Here is a 21,648-nt window from a genome sequence, read left to right on the forward strand (position 1 = left end):
CCAGTGGTTCTGTCACTTTGAACCAGCTACTAAGGTGGAGCCTGTGTCACTAGCTCATTGTTTCGTCTCAGTTGTGGAGGGGCGCTGTAAATAAAGAGGACCCAGATTTCATTAGTTTCTGTTTTCATGTGTTGGTGACTTAGTCACTGTTGATCATTTATATTTCAGCAACAAACAAAACAAACCACGATCAAGTTTTAAACCGAGGTTTTGTTTTTAATACTGATTTTAAAACTTGGAGCTTGAACAGCACTGAGGAAGCAGCATGTTTTTATCTTTTAATAGCACAAATTCCATCAATGGGTCAAATTATTCTTCGGGTCCCTCGCTGGTTGAGTCCAGTTATATTAGAGACAATCACAGTGAATAAGAATATCTACAAGTGAATTGTACAGGCTGAGTTTAATAAAATGTCACACAGTGGGGCTTTTTCCTCCGAGCAGGTGGACGATGATCCGGGGCTGATGTGGGTCAGCAGGCCAGGAAGCCTCCATCCACCGGCAGAGTGACTCCATTAATCATGCTGCTCTTATCACTCAGCAGGAATAAAATGCTGTTCACAACCTCCTCCACCTCTGCACACAGACACACACATCACACTCAACTTTACAGAGCTAACCATGACACTATGTGGAGGATGGTGTGCAGACCTGATTCTTTGCTCATCTTAACTATCACTGTTGTTATGTCCCTAACCCTCGACTGGGATCATGCAAACTGATCTCCCTCTGTGAAGAAGTGCTGCACATGGACTCGTGACCTGTCTGTGGTGTAACACTGCCTCTCACATTAGGATAGATTTCCATGTATACAGGAGCTGAACACAAACACAGTGATGTTCTACCTGACGAAGACTGCTGCAACTGACCTGCAAAGCGGCCCAGGGGGATCCGGGACTTCATGCTCTTGGCTTTTTCAGGATCGCTCCAGCCCAAGCGACCCATGTCAGTCATCACCACTGTGGGGTTCACGGTGTTCACGCGGATCTGATCACAAGACGACACCTCAGTTAATCGAGTCACTGAAAAGACGTCAGATCCAGTGTTTGTTCAGACGACCCTGATCCAAATGTCCTATACTTTTCTTCATGTTAACAGCCGGACAGGCAGCAGTAACTAAAGTAACATCCTAAACCCAAATGTATGAAACCTCATACATGCTTTAAAACACTGGGCCATAGAACTTATAAGTAAATTTAGTGTTGGCTGCTGTCTTATTGTTTGCTTCCAGTAAATGTTATTGAGTTCTCTAGGTTAGACTAAGGTGTGTCGTTTAGATCCAGCCTTTATAAAACTCTGTGTGGACAGTACTTTGGTCTCAGGTTGGTGCCGACACCACTGACACCAGGCGCCAGCAACTTCTTACACAACTCCTTCACTATGTTGCACATATCACACAGCACTGTGGTGCAGGTGGGGATTTTGCAGACTTGGTTTCGGGCCTGTCGTCCTCACAGAGCGAAGGGTGACTTAAAATCAATGTTCCGACTATCATGCTGGAGGGGTCTCTCCTTGGATTTTAAAGCCTACATCCTGTGTTTTGATGTTGTATGATTATGAATCTGCCACCATCTAAACACCACACGAGGCTTTATGAGTTTGCAGAAGGTGTTTCACAGTGTCACAGCTCATAGTGCTCCAGCACCCCTCTCACCAATCACATGCAGTGTTTCACTGTTATATCAGGTCTCATCAAAGTATTCCAATCCTTTTCAACACCTTACATGATGTGAGGCACATGTATGACTTTCAGTGGCAGATACAGCTGACCACTTGAACAGTGGTGCCGTTACAGGAATAATTAATATTCACATTTCCTGGACAATTTCTTGCATTAGCTTATATTTTGTTTTTCCTGTATTTCCTGATCATTTAAAAATACACAGCATGAACTAACTCAGTTAATGCTTTCACAAAGATGCACCTGAGCTAACCACATTAGCATTAGTAACTGTCAGGTGGAAGCTGCACTGTGTGGGTGGAAACAGGTCAGTGATGTACCTGGTGTGGTCCCAGCTCTAAAGCCATCACTTTACTCAGCATGTCCAGAGCCGCTTTGGTAGCACCTGAGCAGAAACAGAAGCTCAGTTTGTTACACTCACTTGGCTTCTTCATCTAAATGTGATAGAGGCTGTGGCGCCCATGTCTGTGTTCCTCACAGTAGACGGCGTGGTCTCTGAGGGCACACTGCGATGCCTGGCTGGACACATTAACAATGGAGCCTCCCGATCCCCGGGCCTTCATACCACGAGCCACTAACTGCCAACAGACAGAGCTTTGTTTCATTTCACAGAAGCAGTTTGATGAATGAGACGGGTCAACCGAACACCCCTACAAGCTCTACTCAACTGCATTAAGCTTTGTCATAGAAACTTTCCAAAACCCAACTTAACCAATAACATCAGTGTCAAAAAATTCATTGAACAAAATGTCATCTGCTCATTTTTTAAAAGCACAGATTTTTGCACGGCTCAGATCGACAGGCGAGGCACAGATATAGAGGCGGAGTTTTCATATCTACAGAAGACATTTTTTAATATCGAGGTAAAAAAAACACTATTTTACTGTAAGCCCCAATCACACACGTTTTCTAAAGCGCCGTGTCCAACACTCACACTCTGATGAACATTGTGATGGGTTCATTCACAGCTGATAATCAACTTCAAAGCAATGCATTTCCAACAAATCCAATGCAAAGTAACACTGTGGTTTAATAATGCAGCCATGTTTGTTTTACCTGCGAAACCTGCACCACAGCTTTCACATTCACACTGAATGCCCTGGAGGACACAACAAACGTGACAGGTTAGCGCATGATGAAGCTCTCGCTTCTGGCTTACAGGCGCCTGTGCTGTGTCCTTACGGCTCATACTTCCTCAGTAACGTATATAAAAGTTGAGAATATTTGCTTTACTGGTCAAACTTGTCAGGTGTGACTTCCAGAAATGGCTGTAGGTTGGCGCAGGCAGCGTTATTGACCAGCAGGTCGACAGGGCCAACACCCTGCAGGGCCAGCTCTGTGGCCCCCCAGTCTGTGAGGTCCACACACACCGGGGTGATGGAGGCGCACTGTGACAGGAAGTGAAAAGCAGACGGACTCAGATTAGAAGGAAGACAAGAGACATCAAATATTTATGATGAGTTTGGGTCCCAGAACTGAATCAGTCATAGTCCTCCTCACAAACAGTAAACTCTGACGAGGTTACAGCAGCTGTGCAAGAACATAAAACAAGTTAAACCAGATGCTGAACACCTGTTCTAAGGTCAGACGATCTCTGTGCACTGTAGCTTTGTTCTTCTTTCAGCTGCTGCCTTAGAGCAGCAAATCAGTGAGATGACTTGGTGATAATACTTCCTATGTTAGCCGTGCAGATTGACACCAGTATTGAAAAAAATCTCTCTATTATTGTAGTTTTGCATGATGAACGTACTGCAGATTCTACTTCAAGTGAAAACTACATTAAACAGCGTTTAAAGTCATCAGCCCCCGTCAGCTGATTAAAATCTGTTTGATATAACGACAGTCAGAAAAGGTTTGAAGGACTTATTAATACGATTTAAACTGAGAACATGTTCAAAGCTGTCGGCAAAGAGTCGATTAAAGTCTCTTAGGTTTATCTGTGCATCACAGACGCTCCATCGGAGAACTGACAGAAACAGCTGTCATGGTGTTCTTATGTCTTACAGGCACAGAGCTAAAGCTAAAGCAACGGTGACGTCAAGCCTCCCTGCAAAAAGAGGACATTTTGGATTTTTTATATGTAACTTTCTTTTAAGCTATGACGCTCTCTTCCACAGCATGTCTTTATCCTGTCCCCAACCAATCACAGCAGATGGCCCCGCCCCTCCCTGAGCCTGGTTCTGCCGGAGGTTTCTTCCTGTTAAAAGGGAGTTTTTCCTTCCCACTGTCACCAAAGTGCTTGCTCATAGGGGGTCATATGATTGTTGGGTTTTTCTCTGTATGTATTATTGTAGGGTCTGCCTTACAATATAAAGCACCTTGAGGCGACTGTTGTTGTGATTTGGTGCTGTGTAAATAACACTGAACTGAACTAGGACTTTTTAAAAATAAAGAGTCTTCAGAAAGGTTCCTAAATATTTGTTTGTTCATTCTGTGGTTTTGTAATCCATCCATATATATAATTTTAATAATGTATCTTTTTCTTTTGGACTCTTCTTGGACATTTTATCTATACAGCGCTGAATCACAACATCAGTCACCTCAAACTGCTTTATACTGTAAGGTAGACCCTACAATAATACCACAGACGCCACACGACAGCCTCTCCAGCTCCTCACTGTCAGTACCCTAATGGTGGATATACATGTGGTTGGGTTTATACGTATCATTTTTAAGAGGTGGCCTGAGGTATGCTTTATGCTGATTGACAGTCCACCGTGTGGGTCAAAGGTCAGGGCTGGGGCCCCTCGGATGGGTGTGTGTGTGTGGGGTGATCACCTCCTCCACCAGGCTGTTGAGATCGGCCTGTGTTCGCGTGACCGCTATGACCTTTGCCCCGCAGCGTGCCAGAGCCAGAGCTGTGGCTCTACCAATCCCTGGGACACAAGAATCCATAAACACAAAGACTGATTACAGAGTGGACACACTCTCACACACACACATTCCACACATGTCTTAGGCTTCGTCCCACCAACAAAGCTCCTGTTATTCCACTTTCTCACTGATGACACTGGTTCAGGGTACGTGCAGAGTCATCAGATTCCTCCACCACACTGTGCTGAGTTCACAGTAATCAGTAACTTCAACGCTTCTTCATCGCTTCCATCAGACTTACTTTAAACGTCTCTAATATGGTTGGAAGCCGACAGAAGGACATGTTAGTGTTGTGTTTTCTATTTGTCTAACCTGTTGTCTGTGAAGGACATGCAGCGGCCTGCAGGGCGCACACAAGGAGCTCTAATAGTTTGTTCTGTGCTCAGCTGAGTGTTAATGAAATCAACATTACTGCTGTGTCACGTCTAAGAATCACAGGCCGAACGCTGACATTTATGTTCTGTTCAGAAACTTGTTTCTAAATCAAGCTGAAATGGAAATCATGTGAAACTTTACATCAAGGATGGATTCATTTAAAAAAAACTAATCTGATATTCAGTTTAATTAGAGGAGAATTAGTCTCGGGGTCCCGTGACTACACTGGGGTTGGTGGGGGCATTTGCACGAAGGTGGATGTTGTTCGTAAAGCAGCCTGCTGGTGTCGCTGCGTGTGTGTGCGTGCGTGCGTGTCTCCTTTACCTTTTCCTGCTCCGGTGACCAGAGCCCGTTTACCTGCAAACGAAGCCTCCATGTTCGGCCTGCGTGGGTGAGCGAGCCGCTGCAGGTGGAAGCACCACAGACGGAGTTACGAGTCACGTGACACTCAGGCTGAACGTGTTGAGCGAGCTTAGCTCGGCTAAAACTTCCACACCCTGCAGTGTGAAATGTTCCACGCGTGTTCTCTGTGCTGTTCCTCGTGTTTTGTGTTTGTATGACAGAAGACAGGTACTCACCAACAGCGCAGCGGACAGAGCTGTGTGTGTGTGTGTGTGTGTGTCCTCCGCCTCTACACCGTGTTTGTCTTCCAGGTCACTCGTGCTGCCCGTGGACAGGCACGGAGCACGCGCTCAGCCCTGCCATATAAGGCGGAGAGCTGCAAAGCTCCCGGATTTCTGTGAAATCCCAAAAAGCCATATTTTATAACCGGTAACCGCAAAAGTGTTTTTCAGGAAAATCCACAGCTGCTCACTGAAGCGAGCAATGCTGCACAGAGACGTCAGCAGACTTTCAAATCAGGAAGAAAAAGAAGAAAGAAAAGCGCTTTTTCCAAAAACTCCAAACTCTGTGCTGTTGCTGTCAGACACACAGACACTGACTTTTCCCAAAATCAAAAAATCCCTCATCAGTATTTCTTCATCAGTCTGCATCTGTGGTTAAAGAATATTTTTCCTTCAGGTGTCTATATGAGAAGAAAATTAAATGTAAACGCTTATAGCTCAGTGTTTGAGTTGGGAATAAAGTGAAACTAAAGTCTACAAAAGTCATCAACCGCCTCCAGCTGGAGATGATAGTGGGCTTCGGGTTGAAACCAACACCACAAAAACTGATCTTCCTTCATGCCTGCCCAGTGGATACAGTAAACCAGTTTCTGGTTTATGGTGGAAACCAGATCTAAACTACAGTTCCTCATTCAGAGGCACAGAAGAGCAGGAACAAAGTCACTCATGGTTTGAGATCCTTGACTTTTACAGTAGGCTACAGAATATCATTAGTCGTCTTTTTCTAATGTTCAGCTACTTTCCAACTTTGACACTTCTTCAGCTTTCAACAGTTCTGCACCTTCAGCTGAATGATTCTGTTTCAGCTCATTGAACATTTCTTCACCAAAGATTCAACAGTTCTTACATTTCAGCTCTCAGCATTCACACTGCAGGAAATGCATTCTGTAGTTTAAGTTACTGAAATCATCCAGTCACAACAAATGAAGCACTGCTGTGATTATTTCCACAACACTCTAAACGTGTCTGTAGATCTACTGTAACCTGGGAGTTACACACATGCACCCTCCCCCACTAAATGTTCACTTTTCCAGTTAACGTTATTGTATTTTTTCTGCATAATATATATTTGATGTATTTCATCATATACTTGGAAATAATCAAGTGACACTCTCAGGCACTGGGATGATTTTCATGTAATTATAAATCATATAATGAGTTCACAGATTTGATCATCTGTTATCCAGAACCTCGTTTGTTGAACATGATCACTGCGAGTTCTAATCAGAGTTGATGTTTCTGTGTGTTTCCAGGCCACCTGCACACTCAAGGTTTGTGCTAACATTTCAAACAGGTGACAGAGTCACGTGTGAGTGTTACTGAAGAATATACGAAGATTAGTTAGAAATAATGTTATTAGTTTACGCAACTCAAAAATCACCATCCATTCTCGGGAAACGCTCACTTCTGGGACGTGTTCATTAGTAGAAAAGGTGTCAAATTTTTTCCCCTTTTAAATAAAATAAATAAATATCTGAAATTTCTAAAAAAGCTAGTTAAGTTAAGAAATTACAAGTTTGTCAGTGTAGGAGAGAAAGAGGCAGGTGAGATATGGACAAATAATTTCATTATACCAGTAATTAGAGTTTCAAGATCTCAAGTTTGTTTTATTTGCCTCCTGGATGGCCCCAGCGGTGCATGGGCCCCGGGGTCCTGAATATCCACTGGATAATTTAGTGCAACTAAAGAAAACTGACAAACTATTAGAGGAAAAATGCTGAGTGACATCACAGCATTTTTACTTTAATAAAATCCTTCTTTCATGATCTAAATATCAGGGAACATGTGTCCAAGGTTGTAGTCAGACCTCTGTGGTGTAGCCTAGCTCCACGCCTTCTCTGTTGTCCTGTTTCCCACGGCTCTCTGCAGGTCTCTGTTAGCGGTCCGCTTTAAGGCTGGTTGCATGCTGCATCCTGAGCATGTGTTCAGAGTGAAGAGGTGTCACATGGTCTTCCACATGTCTTTTTATAATCAACAAATGTAGTGTACACGGTGGTGTTCACATTGACGACACAGTCTGTTCTAATCAGAACATCTGCCCTTCCAGTGTGGAGGAGCAGCAGCTCTGCTCCACCAGAGGACTGGAACGGACTATCCAGTCCTCTGGCATGTACTCAGTTTCCCACATTTCTCTGAATGTTTGTTGATGTGTCATAAGTTCTTCAGGTTGTAGCATCTCTGCAATTGATTTTCCATTTTTAACTGTTTTGTTGGACTCTCGATCTCCTCAGGCTTCAGTGTCGATGACACAGGTCGTCCTCTGCAGGTCTGACGTCAGCTCTTAGTCTGGGCTTGAAATGCTTCCTCACTACTCTCCTCGATCTGTGCTGAAGCTCCAGGTCTGATCTAGAGGTTTTCCTCATGTCCGAGTTTGCACTCATGTTACAGTTTGTAAAGCTTAGCTGCTTATTTTGGAGCATAAACTGTAGTTCTGATGGGAAAGCTGTTGGTCTTTATCAGCATCGTACTGCATGTGTCTGCCTTTCCTCTTCTTCACACTGACTTTCATTATAAGCTGGTGTTTCGGATGCTGTGTGCAACACAATCGAAGCAGTGACTTTGAACTCCATACTGTAAGGTATCGAGGTAACTGCTAGATTTTAAATGATACTGGAAAAGTTGTTTCTTGCTGATTTTATTTTTGAATTCACTTGTAGCTCCGCTTTTAATTTGCACACCCTTTTTGTCTGTGCTCCATCCACGGACACTCAGTTGTGATAAAGGACGACATCACAGTTATTCATCCAATCACATGTTGATCCCACTGAGCTCATCAGTTTGTGGTTTAAGCAATTACAAGGAGACCCTCCCGAGGAGACCGTGTGACTCAACCTTCTATAAATCTGACAGACGTGTAATTTCAACATGCACGACGTTATTCACAATACACTGAATATTTCCCTGCATCGTCTCGGTTATGTGGTTTTCTCTTCAATAGATCAATGTGACAGAAACTGTGAAACACTTAGGAATGCAGAAAAGCTTTATTGACAACAGATCAGTGGCAGCTTTGACAAAAACACACTCGGTCTCACTCACTGACCTGCAGTGGGACTCGTGGTGTGGGGTTTGGTTTCTAGTCTTTTGTGCAAACAGACTGGTGCTGTACGCCAACACCTTTCACCGGCAGAAGTGACAGAATATACGGAGACAAAGAACCGGTTTATTCTCTTTGAAAGACAGAGCAGTGGAAGTTTAGGAAAAATCTTCACACAGGAAGCTATGGCCTGACTGTGACACATTCCTGCACTATGCTCACTGGTCAGGATGCTGTAAATGTGCAGAGTCGTCTAAAAGCAGTCTCAAAGACGATGCTGCTGCTGGTGGTCGGTGCTATGAGGCAGGATTTGTGCAGCTAAAAGAATAAACCTCGTATAATGCTGTGCGGACCACTGTGTGCTACTCTGCCTTTGACCTGACTGAAGCTACAAACTACAACCAACATTATTCATTTCATGCTCCAGCCTCTGAGCTGTGACTTGCTGATTATTCCTGTGGAGCTAAAACTACAAGAAATGCAAAGAAGTTTACATAAAACCCATAGAGTAGTTTGCACTGACACGTCACCACAGCTGGTAACGTTATAGAAGTGCCAGGAGCAAAGCAGCGCTCGGCCACAGACAGGAGGAGAGCTACGAGGGGCCACGGCGGTCACACGGGTGTCCCCTCAATCACACTGTACATGTCAAACATTCAAACATTCATCTTGATCCAAGATCATGTTTGTTTGTGTTTAAACGAATGAACATCCTGTTCTTCCATCACGAGCGTACAAGTACATGAAAGTACTGTGAGGTCCTTCATGTACCGTGCACACGTCTACATGTTGGTGTTTGCTGTGAGCAGAGGACTCACAGCAAACACCAACTAAATCTTTCCCCACGCAGACTCACTGACCCCGTTTAAAACTAAAGTACAAAGCAGCAGAACGATGTTAGTGTCCCTCAGTTTTTACCACCCTCTCCTCATCTGCAGCAGTCAGTCTAATCACAGAAACAGAAAAACAGGCGTCACAATAATAGATCTCATGCTTCTTCAGACCACAGCTGAAACAGCCAACCAGGAAACTTCTACCTCCTTCAAACAGTTTTAATACTTCACTTTAATGTACTGAGATGAGCCGGGCTTTTCAGCTCCAGTCAGTGATTTATCAAAGTAACAGGAACACATACATCTGTCATGTAAGAGCTGTTGACCTAAACTTGGAAAACCCTGTAAGCTAACTCGCCTAGCTCAGGTAGAAGATAAGAGAGACTGCGTTTTACAGTCACCTCGGCGTTACCATCGCCCTTTAAAAACAACTTTGGTTTGTTGGCTTGAATGACACACAACCTGCACACGCATGAAGTGTTTGTACACCAGCTGTCCATCATTGTTACTGTGTTAGCGTGAATTTAGCAACAGTCACTTGATTATTCATAGATAATCGCCCGCGGTTACCCGGAGCTCAACCAGGGTCACTGAGGCTTTCAGAAAGGCTTTCTAAGATCATCACGTGCCATCCAATCACAGTTCATGTTCAGTGTAGATGCAGAAGTGAACGCCTTATGGTCGTCCCGAGGCGCTGTTCCCGAGGAACTTCACCTTATTCAGCTTCTGCTCGACCATAAAAAACATGCTAAAAATATATCTTGAATTGAGAGAAGGTAAATGTGGTCGACTCTTAAAACCTTGTTAGAAGTGGAGAAACTCTCGGCTCTGCAGGCCTGGATGGTCTTCAAACGGCATTCTTTGGCTTCAACTTTTAAGGCTTTACTTCATGTGTTTAATGAATATCAGTGAGAGTTCAGAGCGACTCTGCAGGATAAATGTTCACACTGGAATTCAGTTTCTGTGGCGCGGTTTGAGCTTTGGACACCACTCAGTGTCAGGATACAGAAGGCAGTGGACCGTCTTAAACCTGTGAACAGAAAGGATCACAGTTCACGTTAATTACATGAAACCATCAGCAATAATTAGAATAACTGAATACTGTGACCACAGCTCATACAGACGGTAAATGTAACCATGTTTTCTGATGTTCAGCGTGGGCACGCCGTGTGTCAGTGTTTACCTTGTGGGGTCCTCAGCCAGTGAAAATCCTCCAACCACACCAACTACATTTCTTCTGTTCTCAAATCCTCCGTAACTCAGAGTCACCTACAGCAAAACAATCATACAGTGTACAATGAATCAAGATTTAATGGAGACTCGCGTCACAGCTGCTTTCACTGAAAAACCCAAATCACATGTGAAAATGACGGATTTTAGTGAATCTAAACAAATGTGTGGATTAATAACGACAGCAGGATCAGCTGATGGAGGTGTGGAAGAGGAATGCACACATTGTTAAATGACAGGGCTGGATCAGGTGACCCTGAATCCTCCCTTAGTTATGCTGCAATAGGTGTAGGCTACAGGGGGATTCCCATGATGCACTGGGTGTTTCTTCTTCACTCACTATGTGTTAATAGACCTCTCTGCACTGAATCATATCAGTTATTAATCTCTGTCTCTCTTCCACAGCATGTCTTTATCCTGTCTTCCTTCTCTCACCCCAACCAATCACAGCAGATGGCCCCGCCCCTCCCTGAGCCTGGTTCTGCCGGAGGTTTCTTCCTGTTAAAAGGGAGTTTTTCCTTCCCACTGTCGCCAAAGTGCTTGCTCATAGGGGGTCATATGATTGTTGGGTTTTTCTCTGTGTGTGTTATTGTAGGGTCTACCTTACAGTATAAAGCACCCTGAGGCGACTGTTGTTGTGATTTGGTGCTATATAAATAAAACTGAATTGAATTGTGTGTTTGTAAGGCTGTATTTTCTAAATGCGTCAAGATATTAAAATATATTGGGATGAATGTGAGTTTGCATTATAACATTGAGTGAGCTGGTATCATCTCCTGCTCACCTTTAGTTCACACTGGTTTTGTGGGTTGTTTTACAAAATCTGTTAATTGAACTACATTTAGAAGTTTTTCAGGTTTTACTGAACTCTTGTTTCAGAGCTCTGTAAAACACCTTCCCCTGTCACCTGTCGCTCACCTGCTCCAGCACAGTGTCAATGGGCAGCTTCTGCAGGTTCTCCAGGTGAGAGTGGAAAAGGTGCGTGTGTGTCAAAGCGACCTCCAACAGCGCCTCGATGATGTAGCCGATGGTGCAGTCATCTGGAAGTCGGATCTTCTCTGCTGTGCTGATGAAATTCCCCAAACTGAAACACAAGACAACAGTGTCCTTCAAGCTGAGCTTTGTCAGGATCAAGTATGCATAAAATAATGAAGTGGTTTCCAAAATCAAGTGTAAAGTGACCCTCACAGGGGCTGCACAGAGATTTTATGTGAGTTAAAAAGATCACGTATATGTGTATATGTGTGTATATATGTGTATATTTTGCACCAGAAGGTACAAAATATAACAGTGTGAAAATCCTTTCAAAGCAGAGTCAGCATCCTACCTGGCCCACGGACTCATTTTCAGGGCCAGACCTCGACTGATACAGAAGCCTGCTCCACCTGTGGCAAACCAGAACTTGACAGACACCTGAACCAGAAAGGAAAGAGCACATTAGCTAGCTCTTATTACATGTCGCCAACTTTCATGCCACAGGGGACTGTGGACAGCGTCGCCAAATTTCCCTTATTTGTGTGTGAGTGGAGCCAAAATCTCTCACTAAGCCGATGGCTGACCCACCGAACCGTCACTCTTGACCCTCTCTGCAGCCTCTATGGGGTGATCCAGACTGGGCCGGCCCAGGTAGACGTCCTGGCTGTGGTGGTAAGACGAGAGCAGCCGCAGCAGGCTGGGCAGGATCACGTAGTTGTCATCATCCACGTGGCAGAACCACCTACGATGCAAACACACAGGGTCAGACGTGCAGGCTGCTCTCAGAGTCAGAGCTAACTGCCACATCCTTGCAATCACTCACTTCCTCTGAGACTCGATGAATTTATCGTACTCTACAGACATCTTGCAGCACAGAGCCTGTCGGGTGTGAGCTGCTGAGCAGTTAGTGTTGATGATGTTAGCTCCTGGTGAAGAGACAACAGAAGAAACTTAATGTGACATTACTTAGAGCCTCCCACTGCATCTCCATATGTAGACTGGATATAATGGCAGTAACTCTGCTTTGTTTCAGACCTGCATAGATCCATGTGGCTACAGTACATTATCTTTTTGATGAGACAGCATGTGACATGAGCGTTTGAATAGACTCCTGTAGAGCTGTGTGCAAAATTCTGAGAGAGTTTTATAAACAGATAGTGAGTGAAGAAGAAACACCCAGTGCATCACGGGAATCTCCCAACAGCATAACTAAGGGAGGATTCAGGGTCACCTGGTCCAGCCCTAACTATATGCTTTAGCTAAAAGGAAAGTTTTAAGCCTAATCTTGAAAGTAGAGATAGTGTCTGTCTCCTGAATCCAAACTGGAAGCTGGTTCCACAGAAGAGGGGCCTGAAAACTGAAGGCTCTGCCTCCCATTCTACTTTTAAATACTCTAGGAACAACAAGTAGGCCTGCAGTGTGAGAGCGAAGTGCTCTAATAGGGTGATATGGTACTACAAGGTCATTAAGATAAGATGGGGCCTGATTATTTAAGACCTTGTATGTGAGGAGCAGGATTTTGAATTCTGGATTTAACAGGAAGCCAATGAAGGGAAGCCAAAACAGGAGAAATATGTTCTCTCTTCCTAGTCCCTGTCAGGACTCTTGCTGCAGCATTTTGGATCAGCTGAAGGCTTTTCAGCGAGTTTTTAGGACATCCTGATAATAAAGAATTACAGTAGTCCAGCCTGGAAGTAATAAATGCATGAACTAGTTTTTCAGCATCACTCTGAGACAGGATATTTCTAATTTTAGAGATGTTGCACAAATGGAAGAAAGCAGTCTTACATATTTGTTTAATATGTGCGTTGAAGGACATGTCCTGGTCAAAAATGACTCCAAGGTTCCTCACAGCATTACTGGAGGCCAAGGTAATGCCATCCAGAGTAAGAATCTGCTTAGATACCATATTTCTAAGATTTTCAGGGCCGAGTACAATAACCTCAGTTTGATCTGAATTAAGAAGCAGAAAGTTAGCGGCCATCCAGGTCTTTATGTCTTTAAGACATTCCTGCAGTTTAACTAATTGGTGTGTGTTACCTGGCTTCATGGATAGATAGAGCTGCGTGTCATCAGCATAGCAGTGAAAATGTATGCTATGTCTTCTAATGATGCTGCCTAAGGGAAGCATGTATAATGTAAATAGAATTGGTCCTAGCACTGAACCCTGTGGAACACCATAATTAACCTTAGTGTGTGAAGAGGACTCTCCATTTACTTGCACAAATTGGAGTCTGTTAGATAGATATGATACAAACCACTGCAGTGCAGTACCTGTAATACCTACAGCATGTTCTAATCGCTCTAATAGGATATTATGGTCAACAGTATCGAACGCTGCACTGAGGTCTAGCAGGACAAGCACAGAGATGAGTCCACTGTCAGAGGCCATAAGAAGATCATTTGTAACCTTCACTAAAGCTGTTTCTGTGCTGTGATGAGCTCTGAAACCTGACTGAAACTCTTCAAATAAGCCATTCCTCTGCAGATGATCTGTTAGCTGTTCTACTTTTGTATTTTAGTGCAGCAGATAAGCTACAAAAAACAACTGTGTGTTGTAACAGGAAGTGATTGATCTATAACTGGCTTCATATGATGCGATTTGTCTGACAGCACCATCAACATGCATCTCAGATCTAAATATTTCAAACCATTTCAATGCTAACTGTCCACAGTACTGACACCCTCGTACGAGCTGGGCTTCTTTCCTTTGGGACACCCAGATGTCACCCAGAAGTCAGCTTTCACACACAGCACCGCGGACTCATGGACATTCAACATTTTTCAGCCTATTTCATTCTTTTTAAAGGTCTAAATTTTAAGGTTGTAACAACAGCTTTTGTTTGTCCACATGGTATCAAAAATTGTGTTGAACATCATCAGTTTAAAATATTGCATTCTCACTATCAGGATGAGCCTAATTTCTAAATGTACACACATGCTGTGATAAAGGTCAGTACTGCACAAACAGCAGATTACTCAGCCCTGTTCGAAGCCCTCTGCAGCGTGCACTGGATCGTCTCCACTGTGTCAGCACAACATTGGATCACACTGCTGCAGCAGTCTGAGGGACATTTTGGTTGTCATCCTTTTTCCCCTGTAAAATGTGTTCCTCTTACCAGTCCTCATTTGCAGCTCCTTGTCGTCACCATCAGTGAAAATGAAAGTCTGAAACAAACAAGGAAACGCTGTTAGAGTTGTGCAAGCGCACAATTACACAAGCTAATGCTCTCCAGTGAGGACACAGTGAAGAACAGCTTCACTCCTTTGTTTGCTCGCGTTGATCAAGACCAGCATTTGCAAGAGGAAGAGCAAAGATGGAGCACGAGCTTCATTTATTTTAGAAACACACAGTCACCAGCTGCACCGACTCTTTATTTGGGTTTGAACGTCAAATTATTTGTTCTACATTCATCAGCTGGACTCCTCACTCTACACTGGGACTGATGATTTATGCATAAGGTGACATCAGGCTGGACACTATACATTACTTCTTTAATGTAAAATAAATGTAGCACATCCATCCCTCCTCTTTACAGCTGCAGGTCCAACCCAACCACCTCTTCCAGCACTTCAGGGGACACACCGAGATGTTCCCCAGTCCAGAGAGATGATATCTCAGCGTGTGCTGGGTCTGTGCCATGGTCTCACTGGGAGGAGGTCTTGGCCCCAGTCACCTCATCTAAGAGTCATTTCAGACATCCTACATACCCAAACCATCTACAGCTCTGGCCTCAATGATTTCTCTCCTTTCTTAACCTCCTTTATACTGTATGATCACACAGGTCTGCAACCAAAAAACTGCATAGGATTTTTTGACTGTTTCTTATAGATTTTTAATCACTGAAACCAGGAACAATATTTTAAAAATTCCATCTGGTCAGGTTTTCTTGTCATGTCCCAACAGGTTTATTTTGTTCATAGAGAAAGGTAAGGTGTCTCTGGATAGGTAATTGTAATAAAATATTGGGGGTTTTTTAATCACTGTTGGGCTTTTTAAAAAATGTAAACTCCTCATGTTTTGCAAAATAACTGTATGTGATGGAGGGAAGTGGAGATCAGTTTTGGACTCAGCACCCTGAAAAACATAAAATATGCCAAAAATATCCCAAGCAGCTGAAAAATGTTTTGTTTTTTGCAGATCTGTGTTATTTCTGTGCTGATTCGTTAAATGGAAAGCACTGCATGTGACAGCAGCTTCAGGGAGGAGCAGCCTTTAGTTTTACAGGCAGATTTAAACATGCAGGACACATTTTACTGATCTGAGAGCAGGCCTGTAACACTCTCCAGCATCTGGAAGTAAGTAGTTAACCAACACAGACGAACCCTTTCACAGCAGACCTGGACCTGAAACTGGTTTGAGCCAAACTGCTGATACTGGGTCGACAAACTGAACTGGAACAGTTGTGTCTGACTGTGACGTGGCTGAAGTGGAGCAGGCTGCAAACTGAGGCTCTTTGTCCGGCACTGGGACTCCATAGTAGCTTTTAATAGCGCTCACTTCAGACCTGCACAGCACTTGCACTTCGATTTTTATTTTCTGATCCCTGCAGTCAGTTAATAAGCAGACAAGCCTTTCTTATTTCCCCTCTTGCATTTAAAGCTCTGTCACTGATGAGCAGCAGGCGCGCTGGCCACGTCGCAGCAGCCTATTCCCACACTTACACGGGATCCAAGACCACTCTGCTGGACTACAGTACAAGTCCTTTTACTGCACTGCAAAGTTGTCACAAATATTTGCAGAGGAGAACTATACAATCTGCCCTAAGATTCTGGCATGGCAACACTCCACCAGCTGTCAAATCCAGCATCTGTACCATTTTAAAATATGTGTCTGTATTTTAAAATGGTTAAGGAACTGAACTGAAAAGGTCTCAGTCTGTTCCAGTGTGCCACTTTGGGGGCCAGACCTGCCACCCCAATGCAACAGAAACACACACACACACACACACACACACACACACACACACACCTGGATGTTAAGCATTAGCTGTTGTGTACAGCAGACAGTAAAGCACACTGAGTGAGCAGCAGAATGATTCCTGATTGAGCTCGTAACTCTGACACAGCACATGAAGATTTTGTTTTTAAAATGTGCTGCGGTTGTGCTAAATGTCACCGAGGACAAACTTTACCACATTAGCTATGCAATCTCAAAATCCACCCTAAAGAGACACACAGTGTACACAACAGTAAATCTTTCAGGACTAGCATCTGTGTGTATACACAGCCCAAATCACATGTGCTCACTACATGCTGTGGGAATGTGTTTCTGCCACAGCCACTTGTCTCCTTACAGCAGCGCTCTCAGTCTCAGTTTCAGCTCACTTTAATGCAGAGTTTTAACTGACACAGCACAACTGTGGCACACTCACACATTTAAATCCAACAGCACTCAGCAGCCTTACACTTACACCGCTGCTCTGCAGTGAGAGCTGCATCTTCACTTTTTGTGTGGAAGCTACAGAAACTTGTGTCCATGCAAAGCGCAACCTTTCAGCACCGCAACTAAAATAGTTTGCATCATCGGGAGACAAAAAACCTCCACTCATTTCTGCAGCTAAGAATTACTTTCAGTAATGTGTAATCAGACAATTATCATTTAGTTGTTTCGTCTACAGCAGAAGGTTTGAATGTGCAGCACAGGGTTAGTTTTACTTCTCTTATATTTTATGCTATTTTTGTCCCCCAAAAAATGTATGTAATGATTGACTGTAAACGGTATAAATATGTTTAAGGTGTACAGAGAGCAGGTGCAGACTTAACAAGTAAATATTTATTTTAAAAACTTTCAGGCAGCTGAGAATCTTTTATTCTATTTAAATATATTTTGAATGTCTTATATTTCTATCACATTTCTCATGTGCCATTTTTTTTAGAGATGTTTCAACTGTTGTTAAATGATCATTTATTCTATTTATCCATTTTATATTAGGATTGTTTCTGTCTGGCATCTGTTTGGGACAATAAAGGAAGAGCACGTCTCTTTACTGTGGACATCACAATAAAACATCCTGGTTGATACCAAGACTCTAAGACCAGGCCGGCCGACCTGACCACTGCCTGGATCAACAAAAGGGAAGCCTAACAGATACAGATGGACACTGGGGTGCACAGCCACGTGAAAAACAGGAGTGGTACTCACCTGTTCTTTAGCTTGAGACACCCAGGTCTGAATGAGCAGCTCCAGTCTGGACTTGTGATACTTCCTGGTTGTCTTTACTGCAATAAAAATGTCCTTCAGCTCCAACTTGTCATGTGACCTATACTCTTGAGGTCCACCAATGCCTCTTTCAGGGATTCTTCTGACACCCTTTCCTGTTTTGGGATAGCTGTTCCTGCTAATTTCAGTTTTGATGGGTTTCCCCAGCCCTTCTGAGCTCCTGTTAAGACCCGCGGTTATTTCTTTCTTCCCAGCATGTAAAAAAACCCCTGGAACCCTGACTTGGTGTGACGTCCCCACCTGGGCAGGTCTGGCCTGGGGTCGGGGCTTAGGCAGGTCCACTTGGCGTGGAAGGGGCTGGAGAGCTGGAATGAGCAGGAGCAGGAGGCCGCAGAATGCGAGAGAAAACAGGAAGCAGAACTTGCTGACCCCGACTGAAGCTATGTGCATCCTGACTGGCTGATGGAGCAGATTCATCAGCCTCCAGGGCTGCAGTCACTCCCAGCAGCACCCTGTCCCATCATCAGATCACAGCGACGAGTCCTGCATAGAAACATGAAGATTCAACAGCGTGTCGAGAGGCACATTCATCCCAAACACTCAGTTTAACGATGGAGCCGGTGAGACAGCAGCACAACGTCACCTGCAACAACACAGGTCCAGCTGACGCTCTGCTAAAAGCCAAAGCTATTTAAAATGTATAAGCTACAAACATGATTCGACTGTGGGGATGTTTGAAGATGGCGTCCTTTTGCCAACAACACATCTGGTTTATTACAAAAGTTGCAACACTGTAAATAAAAAGCAGCATCCAATGATCAGGACACATTACATGTTGTGCTGTAATCAGCTGCTTGATGCCTTGTTTCTATGATTTTTCATTTTATAATTCACAGTGTTTTCAGTGGATGACAGGATCCTACAGAGCTGTGCTGCTGGAATATGTGCATAATGTTTAAGGTACCCCTGCCTGAGACCCCACCCCCACCGAAGCTGGTTTTTAAACCGTGTGCTAGTAAAAGGTCCCTCTCCTCTTTAACCCAGCACTCAAAGTCTAAGACAGTCAGACCGCAGGACCGTTCTCTACTTCACTTCATCCCATCGTGTGTGAGCGGGGGCAGAGGCAGATTCTGATAGAATTACTCTGCAGCTGCGTTTGTTGTTTTCCAAAGTGTTCCTGATGCAGTCATTCCCATCTGTTTTTAATGCAGGTCCACCTGAGCCCCAAAACCAGGACTTTGGAATTCTGCTTTCAGCTCTGTCGCTGCTGCAGAGACTTTTCCCACCGTTTTAGTGCCTGAAACCTTTGCACAGCCACACGTCTCTGCCATGCCACTTCATTAAAACAGGACATTACTTTTGCACATGTCACAGGCCTTACTAAGTACTTTGCCTTTTAATCCTCCATTTCACAGCTCGATGGAGCTCGCTTCGTTCTCCAATGAACGCGCACATCTGTTTCCACTACTGGATTTTCCTCCATGCAAAGGGACCCACTCAGTTGCAAAATGGTGAACGGGATTTGCTGCCAACCCCCATCTGAAGAGGTTTGACTGCAGTCCTACAGAGTGATGGCATGTGTCTCGCAATCCACCATTTACCAACAAAGAGGCTGAGCCTGAGAGGCTGCACACAGACTGCTGTGCTCAGCAGGCGCACCTCCACCACACACAGCATCTGCTCTTCAGCCAATATATTATTGGCTGAAGCTTGTCTGTGCAGGCAGCAAAGGAACAACTGTACCCCAAAAGTCTTTTAGTACCTTTCAGTGTTGCTCACATCTTCTCTTTGCTGTTTTTGTTACCTTTACTTCTCCAGCCTGCTGTGGCAGATGGCTGACCCTCACTGAGCCTGCTTCTACCAGAGCTCTTCCTACTGGGCGATCGTGGCTCAAGAGTTGGGAGTTCGCCTTGTAATCGGAAGGTTGCCGGTTCGAGCCCCGGCTTGGACAGTCTCGGTCGTTGTGTCCTTGGGCAAGACACTTCACCCGTTGCCTACTGATGGTGGTCAGAGGGCCCGGTGGCGCCAGTGTCCAGCAGCCTCACCTCTGTCAGTGCGCCCCAGGGCAGCTGTGGCTACAATGTAGCTGCCATCACCGGTGTGTGAATGGGTGGATGACTGGATGTGTAAAGCGCTATATAAATACAGGCCATTTACTTTTATCCCACTGTCACCAAGCGCTTTCTTACACACTCAAGCTCTTATAGGATCTTCACCTTGGGACAACAGAACTGATGACCATCCACAACACGTCTGAAATTCCTCAGCACAGATGGAGAGGACTTGGCCTTTCTAATGTGAAGATTGTCTCCTTTTGATGTTTTTCTTTTATAATAGTGTTAAATGTGACATTCAGAGGGAAGTTGGTCATACAAAAACTAATAAATCATTTTTTCATCCATCCATCATCTTCCACTGATCCACCTCAGGGTGATCTGGAATCACCAAATGATCTAAGCACACGCATGTTTGGACTGTGCAGCAAAAACAAACCTGCATATAAAACATCAGTCATGGACTGGCCTCCCCAAAGCCCACAGCTAAACATTATTGAAGCTGTGCTGAATAAAGGCATTACATTTGCATCTTTCAATATTAATTCATTCAACCATTGTACCCGGTTGTCTTAATGATCGTCTTCTTTCTGCTGCTCCCTGTAAGAGTCACCAGAGCGGATCACCTCAGCATCTCTCCACTGCACAAGTCCAAACCATCTCAGCCTCGTCTCCAACCCTGTCCATCACGCCCAGTGAAAACGTGAGCATCTTCAGTCTCTTTGTCCCAACCACACATCATAGCACTACATCCTGGGTTTGCCTCTTATCTGTAGTTATTTAATTTAATAACTGTACAGTACTCTGTTTATAGTAACCATTGTCCTTGATGTAAATATGTAAGAAAAACTGTGTATGTTTCTGTTCTGTGTACTGTTTGTTTGTATATGTGTCTTTCTGGCTGCTGTTACAACCAAATCTCCCCTTGTGGGACAATTAAAGGATTATTCTGTTCTAGTCTATAGCAGAGCTCAGCACCAACATGTAAACGTTGCCTTCCACGCCTGCTGTGATCCTTGTGTCACAAACCAGCCACGAACATCATCCGTTTGTAAACGTGCTTAGTAAATAAGCCATTCGGTCTCATCTCGGTGAATAAACCCCTCCAGCTGTGTAGCACTGGAAACATCCGACAAGAGCCGTAAACAGGCAGCCTTTTCACTGAAACGGTTTCGTGTATCCTGCGCCGTACGCTCTAACTTCTTGTGCTACAACAAGCGCTCCTTAAATGGGAAGAGTTTAAAGTGGAGTCTGGCATGGTGGAAGAGCACAGGCACGAATGGCACCGGGGCTTCGCACCAACTTACCGTGAAACATCAGAGCACACGCGTTTACCACACGAAACACCAGGAAAGCATCCACTGCAACACGAGCGAGGAAACGATCTTCGGTTTGTTGGACGGCAAACAGCACCTGGACCCGCTGCGCGACTCGTCGTCTTTTGTTCCGACGGCTTTCCCTGGTGTTGCCTTCGCTCAGACCGCGGCTCTCGGCTAGCCTGACGGTAGAAAAAGCCCCCTCCACCGGCAGAGTTACACTCTGTGCTCGGAGTGAGGGTTAGCCAAACACTCCACAAGCAACGCACTCACGTCAGACTCGCACCGGGTTAACCACGGTCAAGGAGGCTGTTCCGGTCAAACCTTTCAAAATAATGAATAAGACGAGCAGTTTTTTTCCCGTCGATGTCGGTAATACCCCGTGTTTGTCTGCTTTGACTTTCATTTAAACAGGAAATAAAAATTTTGACGAGTGTGACTGAATCAGCTCTATAACACACACAGCTTTGATGGTGTTACTTTGTAAC

The 21,648-nt window shown here is 44.4% G+C and overlaps 2 protein-coding genes across 3 annotated transcripts; both read right to left on the reverse strand.

The window, feature by feature from the left end:
• Positions 1–190: 190 nt before the first annotated feature.
• Positions 191–5,661, reverse strand: dcxr (dicarbonyl/L-xylulose reductase). Its single transcript, XM_003454042.5, has 9 exons — positions 5,508–5,661; positions 5,254–5,332; positions 4,459–4,556; positions 2,914–3,068; positions 2,737–2,779; positions 2,159–2,258; positions 2,001–2,065; positions 869–986; positions 191–575 (listed from the first exon to the last, which is right to left on the reverse strand). The coding sequence occupies exons 2-9, from the start codon at positions 5,303–5,305 to the stop codon at positions 472–474; spliced, it is 735 nt and encodes a 244-aa protein (XP_003454090.1). The 5' UTR covers positions 5,306–5,332; positions 5,508–5,661; the 3' UTR covers positions 191–471.
• A 2,856-nt stretch (positions 5,662–8,517) lies between these two features.
• rfng (RFNG O-fucosylpeptide 3-beta-N-acetylglucosaminyltransferase) lies at positions 8,518–21,564 on the reverse strand. 2 transcript variants are annotated; one of them, XR_269440.4, is made up of 10 exons: positions 21,152–21,564; positions 17,773–18,333; positions 14,747–14,795; positions 12,451–12,553; positions 12,216–12,369; positions 11,980–12,065; positions 11,571–11,736; positions 10,606–10,691; positions 10,223–10,452; positions 8,518–10,148 (listed from the first exon to the last, which is right to left on the reverse strand). XR_269440.4 is itself a non-coding variant. In XM_005471214.4 (9 exons), exons 2-9 carry the CDS (start codon positions 18,265–18,267, stop codon positions 10,377–10,379), a joined length of 1,215 nt encoding a protein of 404 aa, XP_005471271.1. In that variant the 5' UTR covers positions 18,268–18,333; positions 21,152–21,564; the 3' UTR covers positions 8,518–10,376. The 2 variants fall into 2 exon arrangements, 1 of the variants encoding a protein (XP_005471271.1); XM_005471214.4 differs by having other exon boundaries at positions 8,518–10,452.
• Positions 21,565–21,648: the final 84 nt, after the last annotated feature.

Source organism: Oreochromis niloticus, linkage group LG8 (assembly GCF_001858045.2).
Source record: "Oreochromis niloticus isolate F11D_XX linkage group LG8, O_niloticus_UMD_NMBU, whole genome shotgun sequence".
Taxonomy (NCBI): domain Eukaryota; kingdom Metazoa; phylum Chordata; class Actinopteri; order Cichliformes; family Cichlidae; genus Oreochromis; species Oreochromis niloticus.

Coding starts and splice junctions, on each gene's coding strand:
- rfng (XM_005471214.4), bottom strand. CDS start 18,267: ATGAATCTGCTCCATCAGCCAGTCAGGATGCACATAGCTTCAGTCGGG. Junction 12,554..14,746: donor GGAGCTGCAAATGAGGACTG/GTAAGAGGAACA, acceptor TCTCTTCACCAG/GAGCTAACATCATCAACACT. Junction 10,692..11,570: donor TTGACACTGTGCTGGAGCAG/GTGAGCGACAGG, acceptor GTTTTGCTGTAG/GTGACTCTGAGTTACGGAGG.
- dcxr (XM_003454042.5), bottom strand. CDS start 5,305: ATGGAGGCTTCGTTTGCAGGTAAACGGGCTCTGGTCACCGGAGCAGGA. Junction 3,069..4,458: donor TCAACAGCCTGGTGGAGGAG/GTGATCACCCCA, acceptor TTCCTGTCACAG/TGCGCCTCCATCACCCCGGT. Junction 2,066..2,158: donor CAGAGACCACGCCGTCTACT/GTGAGGAACACA, acceptor GTTTCTGCTCAG/GTGCTACCAAAGCGGCTCTG.